This window comes from Galeopterus variegatus, unplaced genomic scaffold (genome assembly GCF_000696425.1).
Source record: "Galeopterus variegatus unplaced genomic scaffold, G_variegatus-3.0.2 Scaffold2798, whole genome shotgun sequence".
Lineage (NCBI taxonomy): Eukaryota > Metazoa > Chordata > Mammalia > Dermoptera > Cynocephalidae > Galeopterus > Galeopterus variegatus.
Genome location: NW_007728909.1, coordinates 113,458 through 126,509, shown reverse-complemented (window position 1 = coordinate 126,509; position 13,052 = coordinate 113,458). Strand labels below are relative to the sequence as shown.

The 13,052-nt window shown below is 41.6% G+C and overlaps 1 protein-coding gene across 1 annotated transcript in view; it reads left to right on the top strand.

Annotated features, from left to right (window-relative positions):
• The window catches only part of PDE4DIP (phosphodiesterase 4D interacting protein), a 153,448-nt gene that overhangs the window by 126,944 nt on the left and 13,452 nt on the right, over window positions 1–13,052 (top strand). Inside the window, exons 34-38 of the mRNA XM_008583029.1 lie at window positions 1,819–2,070; window positions 3,497–3,628; window positions 4,431–4,550; window positions 6,005–6,194; window positions 6,947–7,071. Coding sequence (XP_008581251.1) covers window positions 1,819–2,070; window positions 3,497–3,628; window positions 4,431–4,550; window positions 6,005–6,194; window positions 6,947–7,071 — 819 coding nt within the window. The remainder of the gene's footprint in view (window positions 1–1,818; window positions 2,071–3,496; window positions 3,629–4,430; window positions 4,551–6,004; window positions 6,195–6,946; window positions 7,072–13,052) is intronic.

Below are 13,052 nucleotides of genomic sequence, written 5' to 3'. Positions count from 1 at the left end.
CTTTCCCTTGCCTTCTTTTCCTTTATCTTTCTACATTTGTCAACTTGTCTTTGTTGCAAGGAAAGGTTGAAAGGAGAGCATTGTGCATGAAAATGGGTCTGTTGTTGTGCCCTGAATTGGGGTCACATCTAGTCTGAGGTGACTGACCAGAGTTTGGATGGTCCCAGCCTTGGTGAGGAAGATTATAGCTCTTTCTTTTCCTACTGAAGGCATGGTCTTCTCCAAGGGACCATTGCTTACCAGTGCTCATTGTTTTCTCTGAACTAATCTTCCATGTCAACAGTCATGCATGGCGATTTCTCAGGTGTCTGTGGGGCTAAAATCTCCTTGTGCAAGAGTCTGTATGGTGTCTTTGCATGGTTTAGGGCATGTGCTCTACATTGTGTTGCCAGGGGAGAGTGAAACATAAGTATACTGATCACTGTTACTGATAGAATTGGAACCTCCCATGACCTTGGTTAAAAAGTAAGCTGACTGCCTACAACCACTGATTTCTCCCTTTGCCTTGTGTTGGGGTGGGGTTGGTGGGGATATGAAAGAGGTAGGAAATCTTACCATTACTGAATCCATACTAAAATTTAGGCACTTAAAATTTTCATCTCCCTCTTTAACTCATAGTGATCCTAATGAACATCTAGTATTTTACAAATTGGAGAAGGAGAGACCCATGATAATACCTCTCAAACTTTGCTGCCTATTAGAATCACCTAGATTGATTTTAAGACATCCACAAGATGTGTCCCATAACAATTAAGGCAAAATATCTAAGGGCTCAGGTATCAGTGTTTTTTTTTTTAACCTTTCCTCAGGTGATTCTTGTATGTAGTCAAATTTGAGAACCAGTTACAAATGGGGATAAAAATTGGCTAATGGCAATTGCATTAACCCCTCTGAGGAGTTTGACTTGGTTGTAGAACATGGAGACTTCACTCCTGTTTGCCTAGGGGGAGCTATCTGTCTGTTCTGCTGCCTATGTTGATAATCCCTGGAAGAAAGCAGACTTCTGAATTTTTTCCTAAACTATGGCCCCGCCCAACTCTCTTTCTTTTGTCCCATTCTGGGCTGCATTTTACATAGAAACAGAGATGATGAGGCTCAAGAGGAAGGCCTGTGGTTTCATAGGATCCATGAACGCATCAGCCTATGAAATGAAAGGTCTTACCTCCCTCCTTTAAATAGTGTTCAATGATTCTCTGGACAAGAGTGATGACATTTTGCAGTTCCTTGAATCACATTCGATGGGATCCAAAATACCACTTGCCTTACACAGAACCTTCCCCAGCCTCAGCAGAGTTCTTCAGTATGGAGGAATTGGGGCCACATATCCAGCTGAATTTCATGTCCCCTTTCTCCTCTGAAAACCACAAAGGAGAAACTGGTTAGCTTCTGGGGAAGGCAAGTATTCACAGGCAAACAAATGTTTCTCAAAGGTATGCTCAATACTATATCCCATTACTCTCTTGACCCCTAATTCTTGGAGTGAGTCCTACTTCTGTAACTTCCCTGGACTTTGTCATGAGGAATTATAGTAGGATCCTTGAGTGGGGCCACTGGACTTTTCCTTCATGTACACTGGTAGTTTTCAGATACTTTATCCATCCTTTACCTCTTGGTATCTCATGCTGGGAAATACAAAGGGTGAAAGTTATAACTTTTAGGTTATGAGTCTTCATCTAATTGGTGTTCCACAGTGGACTGGGATCTTTGACATCCCACATGTCTCCTTTTAGTCTCCATTCCTAATAATCACATGCTTCCTTGCTGATCCTTTCCTTCTGACACCCTGTTTATTTCTCACTCATGTTTCTTTTTGCCCAGGTGTCAGCACTGTTCCTCCTGCTTCCACAGCTACTTTGCCAAGAAACCATTTGGAAGCCAGCTGTTCCCATTACCTCAACCCTGCCCAGCCTCACTCTCCTCTAAGGGGTACCATAGAACTGGGAAGAATCCTGGAGCCTGGGTACTTGGGCAGCAGTGGCCAGTGGGACATTATGAGGCCTCAGAAGGGGAGTATATCTGGGGACCTGACCTCAGGCTCCTCTGTTTACCAGCTTAACTCCAAACCCACAGGTAAAGCACAAAGCTGAGAGGGTCAGCCTTTGAAATGAAATCTCATCCAGAGTCTACTCTTTTCTTACCTAGGCAAGGCTTTTTTAAATTTCTCCTCTAGTCCTTGGCTCACAGAATGGGTATAAAATGAAAGGGGTGTGTCAGTACTCAATCCTTTCTGAGTACTAATCCTTCATTCTCCCTGCCCAGGGTCTCAGTGCTCTGCAAGGACATGGGAAGGTCAGGGACCCAGCTCTTGTGCTTTCATATTGATGTCCTTCTCTCTTCCTGCACCCTGACCTCCTCACAGCCCACTCTCTTAGATGCTTCCAGAATGCCAAGCATAGACATTCACAGGAACTCTCTTCCATCAGTCAAGAATTGTTACAGAAAGGGACACAGCTTCCCCATCCCAATAATAAAATCAGTAATACTACTGGAGAGGTGTAGCTAAGCAGTCTAATGCTGGGATGGAGCTCAGTTCCATTAGTAAGACAATTCTAATATTCAGAAAAAAGACTGATCCCAGAGCAAAATGGTGCAGTCGATGTAGTCTGTCATTAGCATCCTTCCTACTTCTCTTTTCTGCATCTTTTGTCTTTCCTTGGGGGTGTTCCTTCCTCTTCTCTAGTCCACTTTCATATCCCTAGATCCTTGCAGGCTCTCCTTTCTTCCTACTATATTAAAAGTGATTTGAGGGAAGAATTCAGTATCAGTCATTAGCCACATAGGGTGAGTTTGAGGTCATGAACTTTTACCTTATGCCTTCTCTGTAAGGGTGGGAGGAATGGCTTTGTGCCTTGCTAAACAGTGTTCAGTCATATATGAGTGAGAAGGANAGTCCACTTTCATATCCCTAGATCCTTGCAGGCTCTCCTTTCTTCCTACTATATTAAAAGTTATTTGAGGGAAAAATTCAGTATCAGTCATTAGCCACATAGGGTGAGTTTGAGGTCATGAACTTTTACCTTATGCCTTCTCTGTAAAGGTGGGAGGAATGGCTTTGTGCCTTGCTAAACAGTGTTCAGTCATATATGAGTGAGAAGGAAGGTATCAGAAGAAAGGTGGAGTGAGGTCTTTCTGTCATCCTCAAACTTACACCCAGGAGCTAGCCATACGTTTCCAGATGCCATGCAGGCCCTATCCAGAGCCTTCAGTTATTTTTCTAAAACATGTGGAACTCCCTTCCACTTACCAGATCCCTGTGTTGGGGAGGCCCATGGGGTTTCCTCACCAAGGGGCCATCTTGTGTTTGAAAGCCCACTTACTCTATAAACAAAGTTATCTGTCCCCTGGGTACCCATGTAGAAGGTACAGTTGGCAGAAGGTTGGTGATATTTAGGAGTCTTACTGAGAGGCCCCTGCCTTAGCCCCACCCCCTACCTCAACTAGTAACCAGGATTCTCCATCTCCCACCTCTCTTCATGTCCTGGTGGGATGGCTGCAGGTGCTGACTTGTTGGAAGAGCATCTCAGTGAAATCCGGAACTTGCGCCAGCGCCTGGAGGAGTCCATCTGCATCAATGACCGCCTGCGGGAGCAGCTGGAACACCGGCTCAGCTCTACTACCCGTGGAAGTGGTAGGAGAGGCCCAGGTCTTCCTGTTTCTGGCCATACTTAGGGAGCTTCTGGAGGGAGGGCCCATAGGCAGAGCTTCACAGTTTTCAAAGCACTTTGGTATGCTTTACTTCACTTGCTCATTACAAACAGTCCAGCAAGGGAGGGGGACCAAGTATTGTTATTCTACTTTATGGATGTATCTGAACTTAGAGAGTAACTTTCCTCAAGGAAGAACTAGGTCTGGTCCCCAGAGTCACCTAACTTCTCACCCCATCCTTAATATGCTTATATACTGCCTGCTTTTATGGATGTATCTGAACTTAGAGAGTAACTTTCCTCAAGGAAGAACTAAGTCTGGTCCCCAGAGTCACCTAACTTCTCACCCCATCCTTAATATGCTTATATACTGCCTGCTGATTCTCTGTGCCCTTGTCATGTAACTGGCAAGTGGTAGAGCCAGGTCTGCAAGGGTCCTCCCCCCGCCACTTTACCAAGCTGGTCTTTCTTCCCACATTCTCCTCACAAGCTGCTGTCACTTACAGGCCATCTCTCCCATGCATCATTTTCCCACCCACAGTACGGCAGCAGCTATTTAGACAAAGGGCCTCCTGCACAATTGCAGTTATGGCACATGACAATGCATACAAAGAATCCTCTGAGAAGAGGCACACAAAAACCAGGCATTCAGCTCATCATGCTTTATTTAGTCCCAGGCCTTGAGTCCCCAGGGTTTTTTGCTGGGTTGGGACAGTATCTTTGTGTGATACAGAATGGGAAACTTTTGAAAGCATCTGTTACCCAAATGTATACTTTCTGGGACAGGATCCACCACTAACTTCTACAGTCAGGGCCTGGAGTCCATACCTCAGCTCTACAATGAGAACAGAGTCCTCAGGGAAGAAAACCGGAGCCTTCAGGCTCAGCTGAATCACCTTTCCAGAGGTGGGTGGTCAAAAACCACAAACTGTGGTCACTCCTAGGTCCTTTTCTTCTTGGCCACACCAATCATCAGTTGGAGAAGCAAAGAAAAGAAGGTGGAGATAACAGAGCTGCCCAGATCCACCAAGGCCAAATTGTTATAGCTATTCTCAGTCTAGAAAGGGCTGTTTCCTAAGAGGTCCCAACTATGGGCCCTCACACTCCTGTGCTCTGGAATGAATAGCTCTAGGAAATCCATCACGTCTGTTCAAGCCCACCTGCATGGACCCAGAGTCACTAGCTATCAAACTGGATACCAGTTTGGTATCTGTTCTACCTTCCCCCTACTCAGAGCTGATTTGGATCCAGGAAAGGAAGGAATGCAAGTGCCTGTATTCTTCTCATGTTCCTCCAGACTTTACTGCAGCTCTGTGTGTCCTTCCTCGTCCTGTTCTGCCATCCCTCTACCTCCTCACCATATTCCCTCACTCATACACTCAGGGCTCCTCTCTATCAGTACTTCTAAGACTTCACATTGGGATGCACAAGCAAATGTCCTCCAGAACTTGCCCAGCCCTATTCAGTGAGCATCCATACATGGGCATCATTTCCCATGTGGGAGACAGGTGACCTTAGTGTTAATTGACTTAATCAAATCAATGTATTATCAATAACAAATTATTTTTATTTACAAATATTTACTGAACAGCCATAAAAAGACTAAGAATAGTATCCAAAAGGATTAAGCCCAGAATGAAGGAATGCTTGTGGAAAAGGAAAAAGACATCAAGAAATATTTCTAAATTAGCCACCCAGAGCAAGAAGACTTGAGAGGAAAGGTCACTGCTTGGGGAAGATAAGAAAAGTTAATAGATAAGAAAGAAGGCAGAACTACTAAACTGCTATTGCATGCTTGGGAAGACTAGACAGACCTCACAGGTGAGAAGAAAGTAAGAGTTTTAAATAAGTACAATTTGCCAGGCCCAGGTGAATTCCTCCCCAGAGGGCTGACTGAACCTACAAAGTCCCTCTCAATAATCTTTGAGAATTTGTGAAGATTACAAACATGCTGCAACTTCAAAAAAGAACAAACATCCCAATTTTCAAAAACATGACAAAAATGTATTCTGAAAATGATACATAAGAAATCTTGATTTTGATCTTTGGCAAACTTAAAGAATGGATTTATTGACCAGATGGTATGTGAGCACTTAGAAAATGGTGAGTGATAGCAACCACAATGTTTTCTCTAAGAGCAAGATAGGCCATAGTAAATCATTGGAATGAAGGACTTTGCAAAGATGGAGGTGCACATTCCCCAGGGTGTGTGAATACAGTGAGCTAACACTCTCTTTGCCCACCAACACAGAGCCTTCCTTCCCTCTGTCTTAATTCTGGTTGTCAGGATGGATGTGCTTGGACTCCTCTTCTTGCTGATCTGCCTCCAAATATAAATATTACTGTGCTTTGCTCCCCAGAGCACTCCCAGGAAACAGAATGCCTAAGAGAGGCTCTGCTCTCCTCCCAATCCCGCCTTCAAGAGCTGGAAAAGGAGCTGGAACATCAGAAGGTGCAAAGGCAGCAGTTTTTGGAAGACTTGAAGGAGAAGCAGCAGGAGATCTCGCATTTCAGAGAGGAACGTCTATCCCTCCAGAAAAACGACTCCAGGTGAGAGCTGACCCCTTCATAGGGATGGTGTCTCCATTTTCAGGCTTAGGAGAAGAAATATTGGCAAGACAGTGTCCTCTTTCGGAAACATCAGTTTCCCCTGTCTTGTTCTTGATTTATGTGTGACTTTGAGCAGAAGAAAGGAATTCTCTGGGATTGCCTTTTTCACTCCACAGTTGAGGGAGTAAAATCCTGTTATGGAAGGCTTCAGCATATCAGAGACTGGAGAAAGAACATTGCCATGCTTCCAGTTAGATATAGGACATTAGTCTCACCATAAACCAGAAGCTTCTACCCCATCCATGACGCTTGTCCCCAACACAAGGCCTATAACTGCTTGTCAACATGAATAGCACTGTAGGAGCCTTAAGAAGACAGTGCTGGTGTATCTGTTCAGCTCCTAGCTGATGTAGCCAATGGTATGACTTTAAGCAAAGTTACTTTACCTCGCCCAACCTCTATTTACAAATCTGCGAGATAAAAATGATGGTCTTCATGATCCCTGAGTCGAGTGCTGGTGTATCTGTTCAGCTCCTAGCTGATGTAGCCAATGGTATGACTTTAAGCAAAGTTACTTTACCTTGCCCAACCTCTATTTACAAATCTGCGAGATAAAAATGATGGTCTTCATGATCCCTGAGTCGACATCTGGGGCTAAAGCTCTCTGTTGCAAAGGGTGGCTCATTGCTTATTGCCCTGGTGTGGCTGAGGGGCCCTGCCATCTCAGTGGGCCCTTGCTTCTCCCCTGGCAGGCTACGGCACAAGCTGGCCCTCCTGCAACAACAGTGTGAAGAAAAACAGCAGCTCTTCCAGTCCCTCCAGTCAGAGCTACAGATCTATGAGGCACTTTATGGCAATTCCAAGAAGGGGCTGAAAGGTATGTGTTCTCCCTTACTTCCACCCATGAGCTTCCTGCCCTTGCTCAGGATACCAGTGAGGCCTTTCCTTTGGGAATTGTGGAGATCATGGGAAGGTATAGAGTTCTGTTTCAGAAAACCCCCAGCAGGCCTGGGGCTCCCAATAAGAACATGGGGAGCTCCCATACACAAAGTGCAAGGGTGAGATGTTGGTGACATGAGCAAGATCCAGCCTGGACATCCTTGACAGTGGGTCACTTCACCCACTTAGATGGCCAGACACAAGCTAATCATTGTATAGATTTTACCATTTTTTTTTCAATGCAAAGAACTCCCCTAATGCGATCATCATTTGAAAAGGTTTTGACTATTATAAATAATACATACTGCCAACCCATGCAGCCAGTGTAGCAGGCAATCTACTTGTGCTCTGACCCTTTTCCAGTGGGAAAATTAAAAGATAGAAAAACAAAGAAAAAGCAAAAACAAACCTTACAGAAATATCACTAATAGATCTTAAATTTCAGGCCTGGATTTGAAATTAAGCACTCTTAATGAGGACTATTTTCACCTGTTGAAATAATAATGTAGTATTTGAGATTCTTGACATATTTTCCTCATTCTTCTTCAAATGGAGATGGGTATTTGAAACATAATTTAATAAGTCAAGCAGGCTGGACCAAAGCTCTGACATTCATGTGATAAAATTTAGCAAAGATAAAAAACAATATCCTGAGCTTGATTAAAAACATCAGTGGTATAAATATAGAATAGGAAGGGCTTTCTCTATAGCCATTTATAGGTTGGATGGTGGAAGAATTTTGTAGAAACATTTTTACACAAGGAAGTTATAGACCAAGGGTTGCTAGAAAAGCCAACTCAACCATAGACCACAGTATGTAAGTGTTATGTCTATATGGTAGACCATGTCTGAAATATTGTTAAACTGAGGGCCACAATTGTGTAAAAGTAACATTGACACAGTATGACATGTGATGAAGATAGGGACAACAATGGTGTTAGACCAGAAATCTCAAACTGATCGAAGAAACTAAAAAATTTTAGGCTTGGAACAGATCAGAAGGAGATGAGAATTGGCCTCAAATATTTGAAGAACTATCTGGTGAAGAACTGATGTGTTTTGTGTCCTTTCAGAGGGCCGAACAAAAGGTGAAAGGCAGTGGAATTTAGATTAGAATTTTCCCCATTTAGGCAAATTTGAATTTACATAAAATCTGATTTAGTTTTATAATTTGCTAAAAAGAAGTTGAACTAGAACTTTATGAAGTATGGGGGGAGGAGCTGAGGGCAGTGCCCTCAGTGCCCAGCAACAGACAGCAGGAGTGTGGGACACCATTGTATGGGTAGCCCAATGCTGCTGCAGACACTGCCACTGCATGGGTGGTCTGCCACAGCCACTTCCACAGCCACCATCACTGAAAGAGCAGCCTGCTGCCACTGCCACCACAAGGGTGGCCTGCCACCACAACAGCAGTCACCACCACCATGCAGATTTTCCTGCTGACCACTCAACTACAGGGTCACCAGTGGAGCCTGAGGACAGAGGTGAGTGAGTGCAGACATACAACCCAGTGGCCTAACCCATAGGGGCAATTATACTGCCCCCCCCATGTAGCATACCTGGACTAGGGAGTATGTGTGTAGCCCACATGACTGTTTTAATCCAGTGAGAGACATATGCAGACCCCCTGGAGAGTGCAGAAACCCAGGATAACCAAATAGAATAAAGAAGAAAATTCCCAACCAACACCAACCCATCTCCTAACTGGGGGAAGCAAGGACCTAGGAGGAGTTAATGGCTGTAGGAAAGAGGAAAGAGCAGCCTGACCCAGGGTCACCCATTCAAACTAAGGAGCTCCAGTATACCCCAGTGTGCCTAGTGGGTCATGAGATGTTAGCTGGGGTGCCAACAAGCCAGCCCAGAGTCATCCACCCCAGTCAAAGACTAACGGGACACCCAGGCACTTCTCCCAAGAACTTGTGAGCTCACTCACATCCTTGATGACCTAACACAGAGTCACTAACCTCAGCAGGGGATCACAAAGTGCCATAGTGCTTAGGCCATGGAGACACTCACACACGACTCTGACATTGAATACAGCCAAATACCCACATGGAGACTACACTACTGCATCTACCCAGAACCAATACTAAAACACCCTATTCAATGGTCAATATAAAAAACATCTACAAGAAGAAGTCTCTTTCCTCAAAGCCCACTCCAGAATAACAGAAGCAACTGCTCTACCAGATGACCAGACATCAATGTAGAAATGCTGGAAATATGAAAAAACAAGAAAATATGATGCCACCAAAGGAATAGAATAATTCTCAAGTACTAGACCCCAGAGAGCAGGCAACCCTTGAAATGACTAAAATGGAATTCTAAGCAACAATCATAAGGAAACTCAATTAGATAACACATGAAATGAGAAAAACTATCCAGGATATAAAGGAGGAAATTTACAAAGATTAGTACCTTAAAAAAGAATGTAGCAGAACACTTAGAACTGAAGGATTTATTCAACAAAATAAAACAAAATACAATTGAGAGTTTTAACAGCAGACTAGAGCAAGCAGAAGAAAGAATTTCTGATCCTGAAGCCAATCTTTTTGAAATAACACATGCAGATGAAAGAAAAAAAAGAATAAAAATGAAGAAAATCTAAGAGAGCCAGCAGACAACCTTAAGTGCAAAAACATCTGAATCATAGGTGTTCTGGAAGGGTAGGAGAAAGGAAAAGGCATTGAAAACATATTCAATGAAATAGTGGAAAAGTTCCCAGATATAGCAAGATACACAGACCTTCAGTCTTAGGAGGCTCAAAGATTCCCAAACAGATTTGATTCAAAAAAGTCCTCGCTAAGACACATTCTAGTCAAACTGGCAAAAATCAAAGAAGAAAAGAGAATCCTAAAAACAGCAAGAGAAAAGTGTCAAGCCACCTATAAGAAAGTCCCCATCAGATTAACAACAGACTTCTCAACAGAAACTCTACAGGCCAGAAGAGAATGGGATGATATATTTAAAATACTAAAAGAAAAAACCCTGTTAGCTAAGAATACTATACCCAGCAAGGCTATCCTTCAGAAATAAAGGAGAAATAGTGTATTTCCCAGACAACCAAAAATTGCTGAAGTTCACCACACAACCAGCTCTGCAAGAAATCCTCAAGGGAGTCCTGCATCTGGAATCCAAAAGATGGTAATCATTACCATGAATACACAAGAAAGAACAAAATCCACTGGTAGAACAAAAATGCAAACAAGAAAGAGAAAGAAACTATATCTTACCACTTCAAAAATCAACAAACACCAAAGACAAAAAAAGGGGAACAAAGGAACAAAAGATATTTAAAACATACAAACAAAAATCAATAAAATGCCTGGCATAAGACAGTACCTTTCAATAACAACTCTAAATGTAAGTGGATTAAATTCCCCACTCAAAAGACACAGACTGACCGATTGGATTTAAAAGCTAGACCCAACTTTATGCTGTCTACAAGAGACTCACCTCACCTATAAAGACACAAACAGACTAATAGAGAAGTAAAGAAAAAGATATACCATGTAAATGTATACCAAAAATGAGCAGGAGTAGCTATTCTTATATCAGTTAAAATAAACTTTAAACCAAAAACCGTAAAAAGAGACAAAAAAGGCCACTGTATAATGACAGAGAGATCTGTCCAACCAGAAAACATAAAAATCATAAGTATATGTGCACCCAATACCAGAACACCCAGATATATGAAGCAAACACTATTAGACCTAAGGCAAGAGATAGACCCCAAAATGATAACAGTGAGGAACCTAAACACCCCTCTGACAGCACTAGACAGATCATCTAGGCAACAGATCAACAGAGAAACATAGGATTTAAACTATACCTTAGAAAAATTGGACCTGGGAGATATCTACAGAACATTTCATCCAACAACTACAGAATATACATTCTTCTCATCAGCACATGGAACATTCTCCAAAATAGACCACATATTAGGTCAAAAATCAAGTATCAACAAATTTTAAGAAATTGAAATCATTTCAAGTATCTTTTCAAACCTCAATGGATTAAAACTAGAAATCAGTAATAAGCAAAACTCTACAAATACATGGAAATTAAACAACATGCTCCTGACTGACATATGGGTCCAAGAAGAAATTAAACAGGAAATCTAAAAATTCATTGATATTAATGAGAATAAAGACACATTATACCAAAACCTGTGGGATACTGCAAAAGCAGTACTAAGAGGGAACTTTACTGTAATAAATGCTTACAGGAAAAGAATAGTAAGATTTCAAATAAACAACCTAATGCTATACCTCAAAGAACTAGAAAAACAAGAACAATCCAATGCCACAATTAGCAGACAGAAAGAAATAATTAAGATCAAAGCAAAACTAAATGAAATAGAGACCCCCAAAATGATACAAAGATCAAAGAAACAAAAAGTTGGTTTTCTGAGAAGATAAACAAAGTAGTCAAACCATTAGCTAGGCTAACTGAAAAAAGAGAAGATAGAAGATCCAAATAACAAAAATCAGAAATGAAAAAAAGAGAAATTACAACCGATCTACAGAGATACAAAGAATTATTAGAGACTATTAAGAACATCTATATGCTAACAAATTTGAAAACCTGCAGGAAATGGATAAATTTCTGGATATATACAACCTACCTGGACTTAACCAAGAAGAGATAGAAAACCTGAACAGACCAATAACAAGCAATGAGATTAGAGCAGTAATCAGCAGTCTACCAACAAAGAAAAGTCCCGGATCAGATTGCTTTACCACTGAGTTCTACCAAACCTTTAAAGGGAATTAATACCAATTCTCTTCAAACTATTCCAAAAAATTGAAACAGAGGCCATTCTCCCATACTTCTTCTATGAGGCCAGCATGTCCCTGATACCAAAAGCAGACAAAGATGCAACAAAAGAAGAAAACTACAGGCCAATATATTTGATGAACATAGTTGTAAAAATCCTCAACAAAATATTAGCAAACAATACAGCAACACATCAAAAAAATTATACACTATGATCCAAGCAGGATCTATCCCAGGATGCAAGGATGGTTCAACATACACAAATCAATAAATGTGGTACACCATATCAACAAAAATAAGGACATAATCCATCAATAAATGCAGAAAAAGCATTTGACAAAATTCAACGATGCTTCATGATAAAGGCTCTCAGCAAATTAGGTATAGAAGGAAAGTATCTCAACACAATAAAAGCTATGTATAAAAACATCCCTGCTAGTATCATCCTGAGTGGAACAAGACAAGGATGCCCACACTTACCACTCCTATTTAACATAGTATTCGAAGTACTACCCAGAGCAATAGGCAAGAGAAAGAAACAAAGGGTATCCAGATTGGAAAAGACAATGTCAGACTGTCCCGGTTTGCAGATGACATGATCTTATATATAGAAAAACCTAAAGACTCTACAAAAAAACTCTTAGAGCTGATAAATCATTTCAGCGAAGTTGCAGGATACCAAATCAACATGCAAAAATCCGTAGTGTTTTTATACTCCAATAATGAACTAGCAGAAAAAGAAATCAAGAAAGCAAGCCTGTTTGCAATAGTCACCAAAAAAATAAAATACCCAGGAATCAATTTAACCAAGGTGGTAAAAGATTGCTGCAATGAGAACTACAAATCACTACTGAAAGAAATTAGAGGACACAAAAAGATGGAAAGGCATTCCAAGCTCTTGGATTGGAAGAATTAACACTGTGAAAATGTCCATACTGCCCAAAGTGATCTATAGATTCAATGCAGTCCCCATCAAAATACCAACATAGAACTACAAATCACTACTGAAAGAAATTAGAGGACACAAAAAGATGGAAAGGCATTCCAAGCTCTTGGATTGGAAGAATTAACACTGTGATAATGTCCATACTGCCCAAAGTGATCTATAGATTCAATGCAGTCCCCATCAAAATACCAACA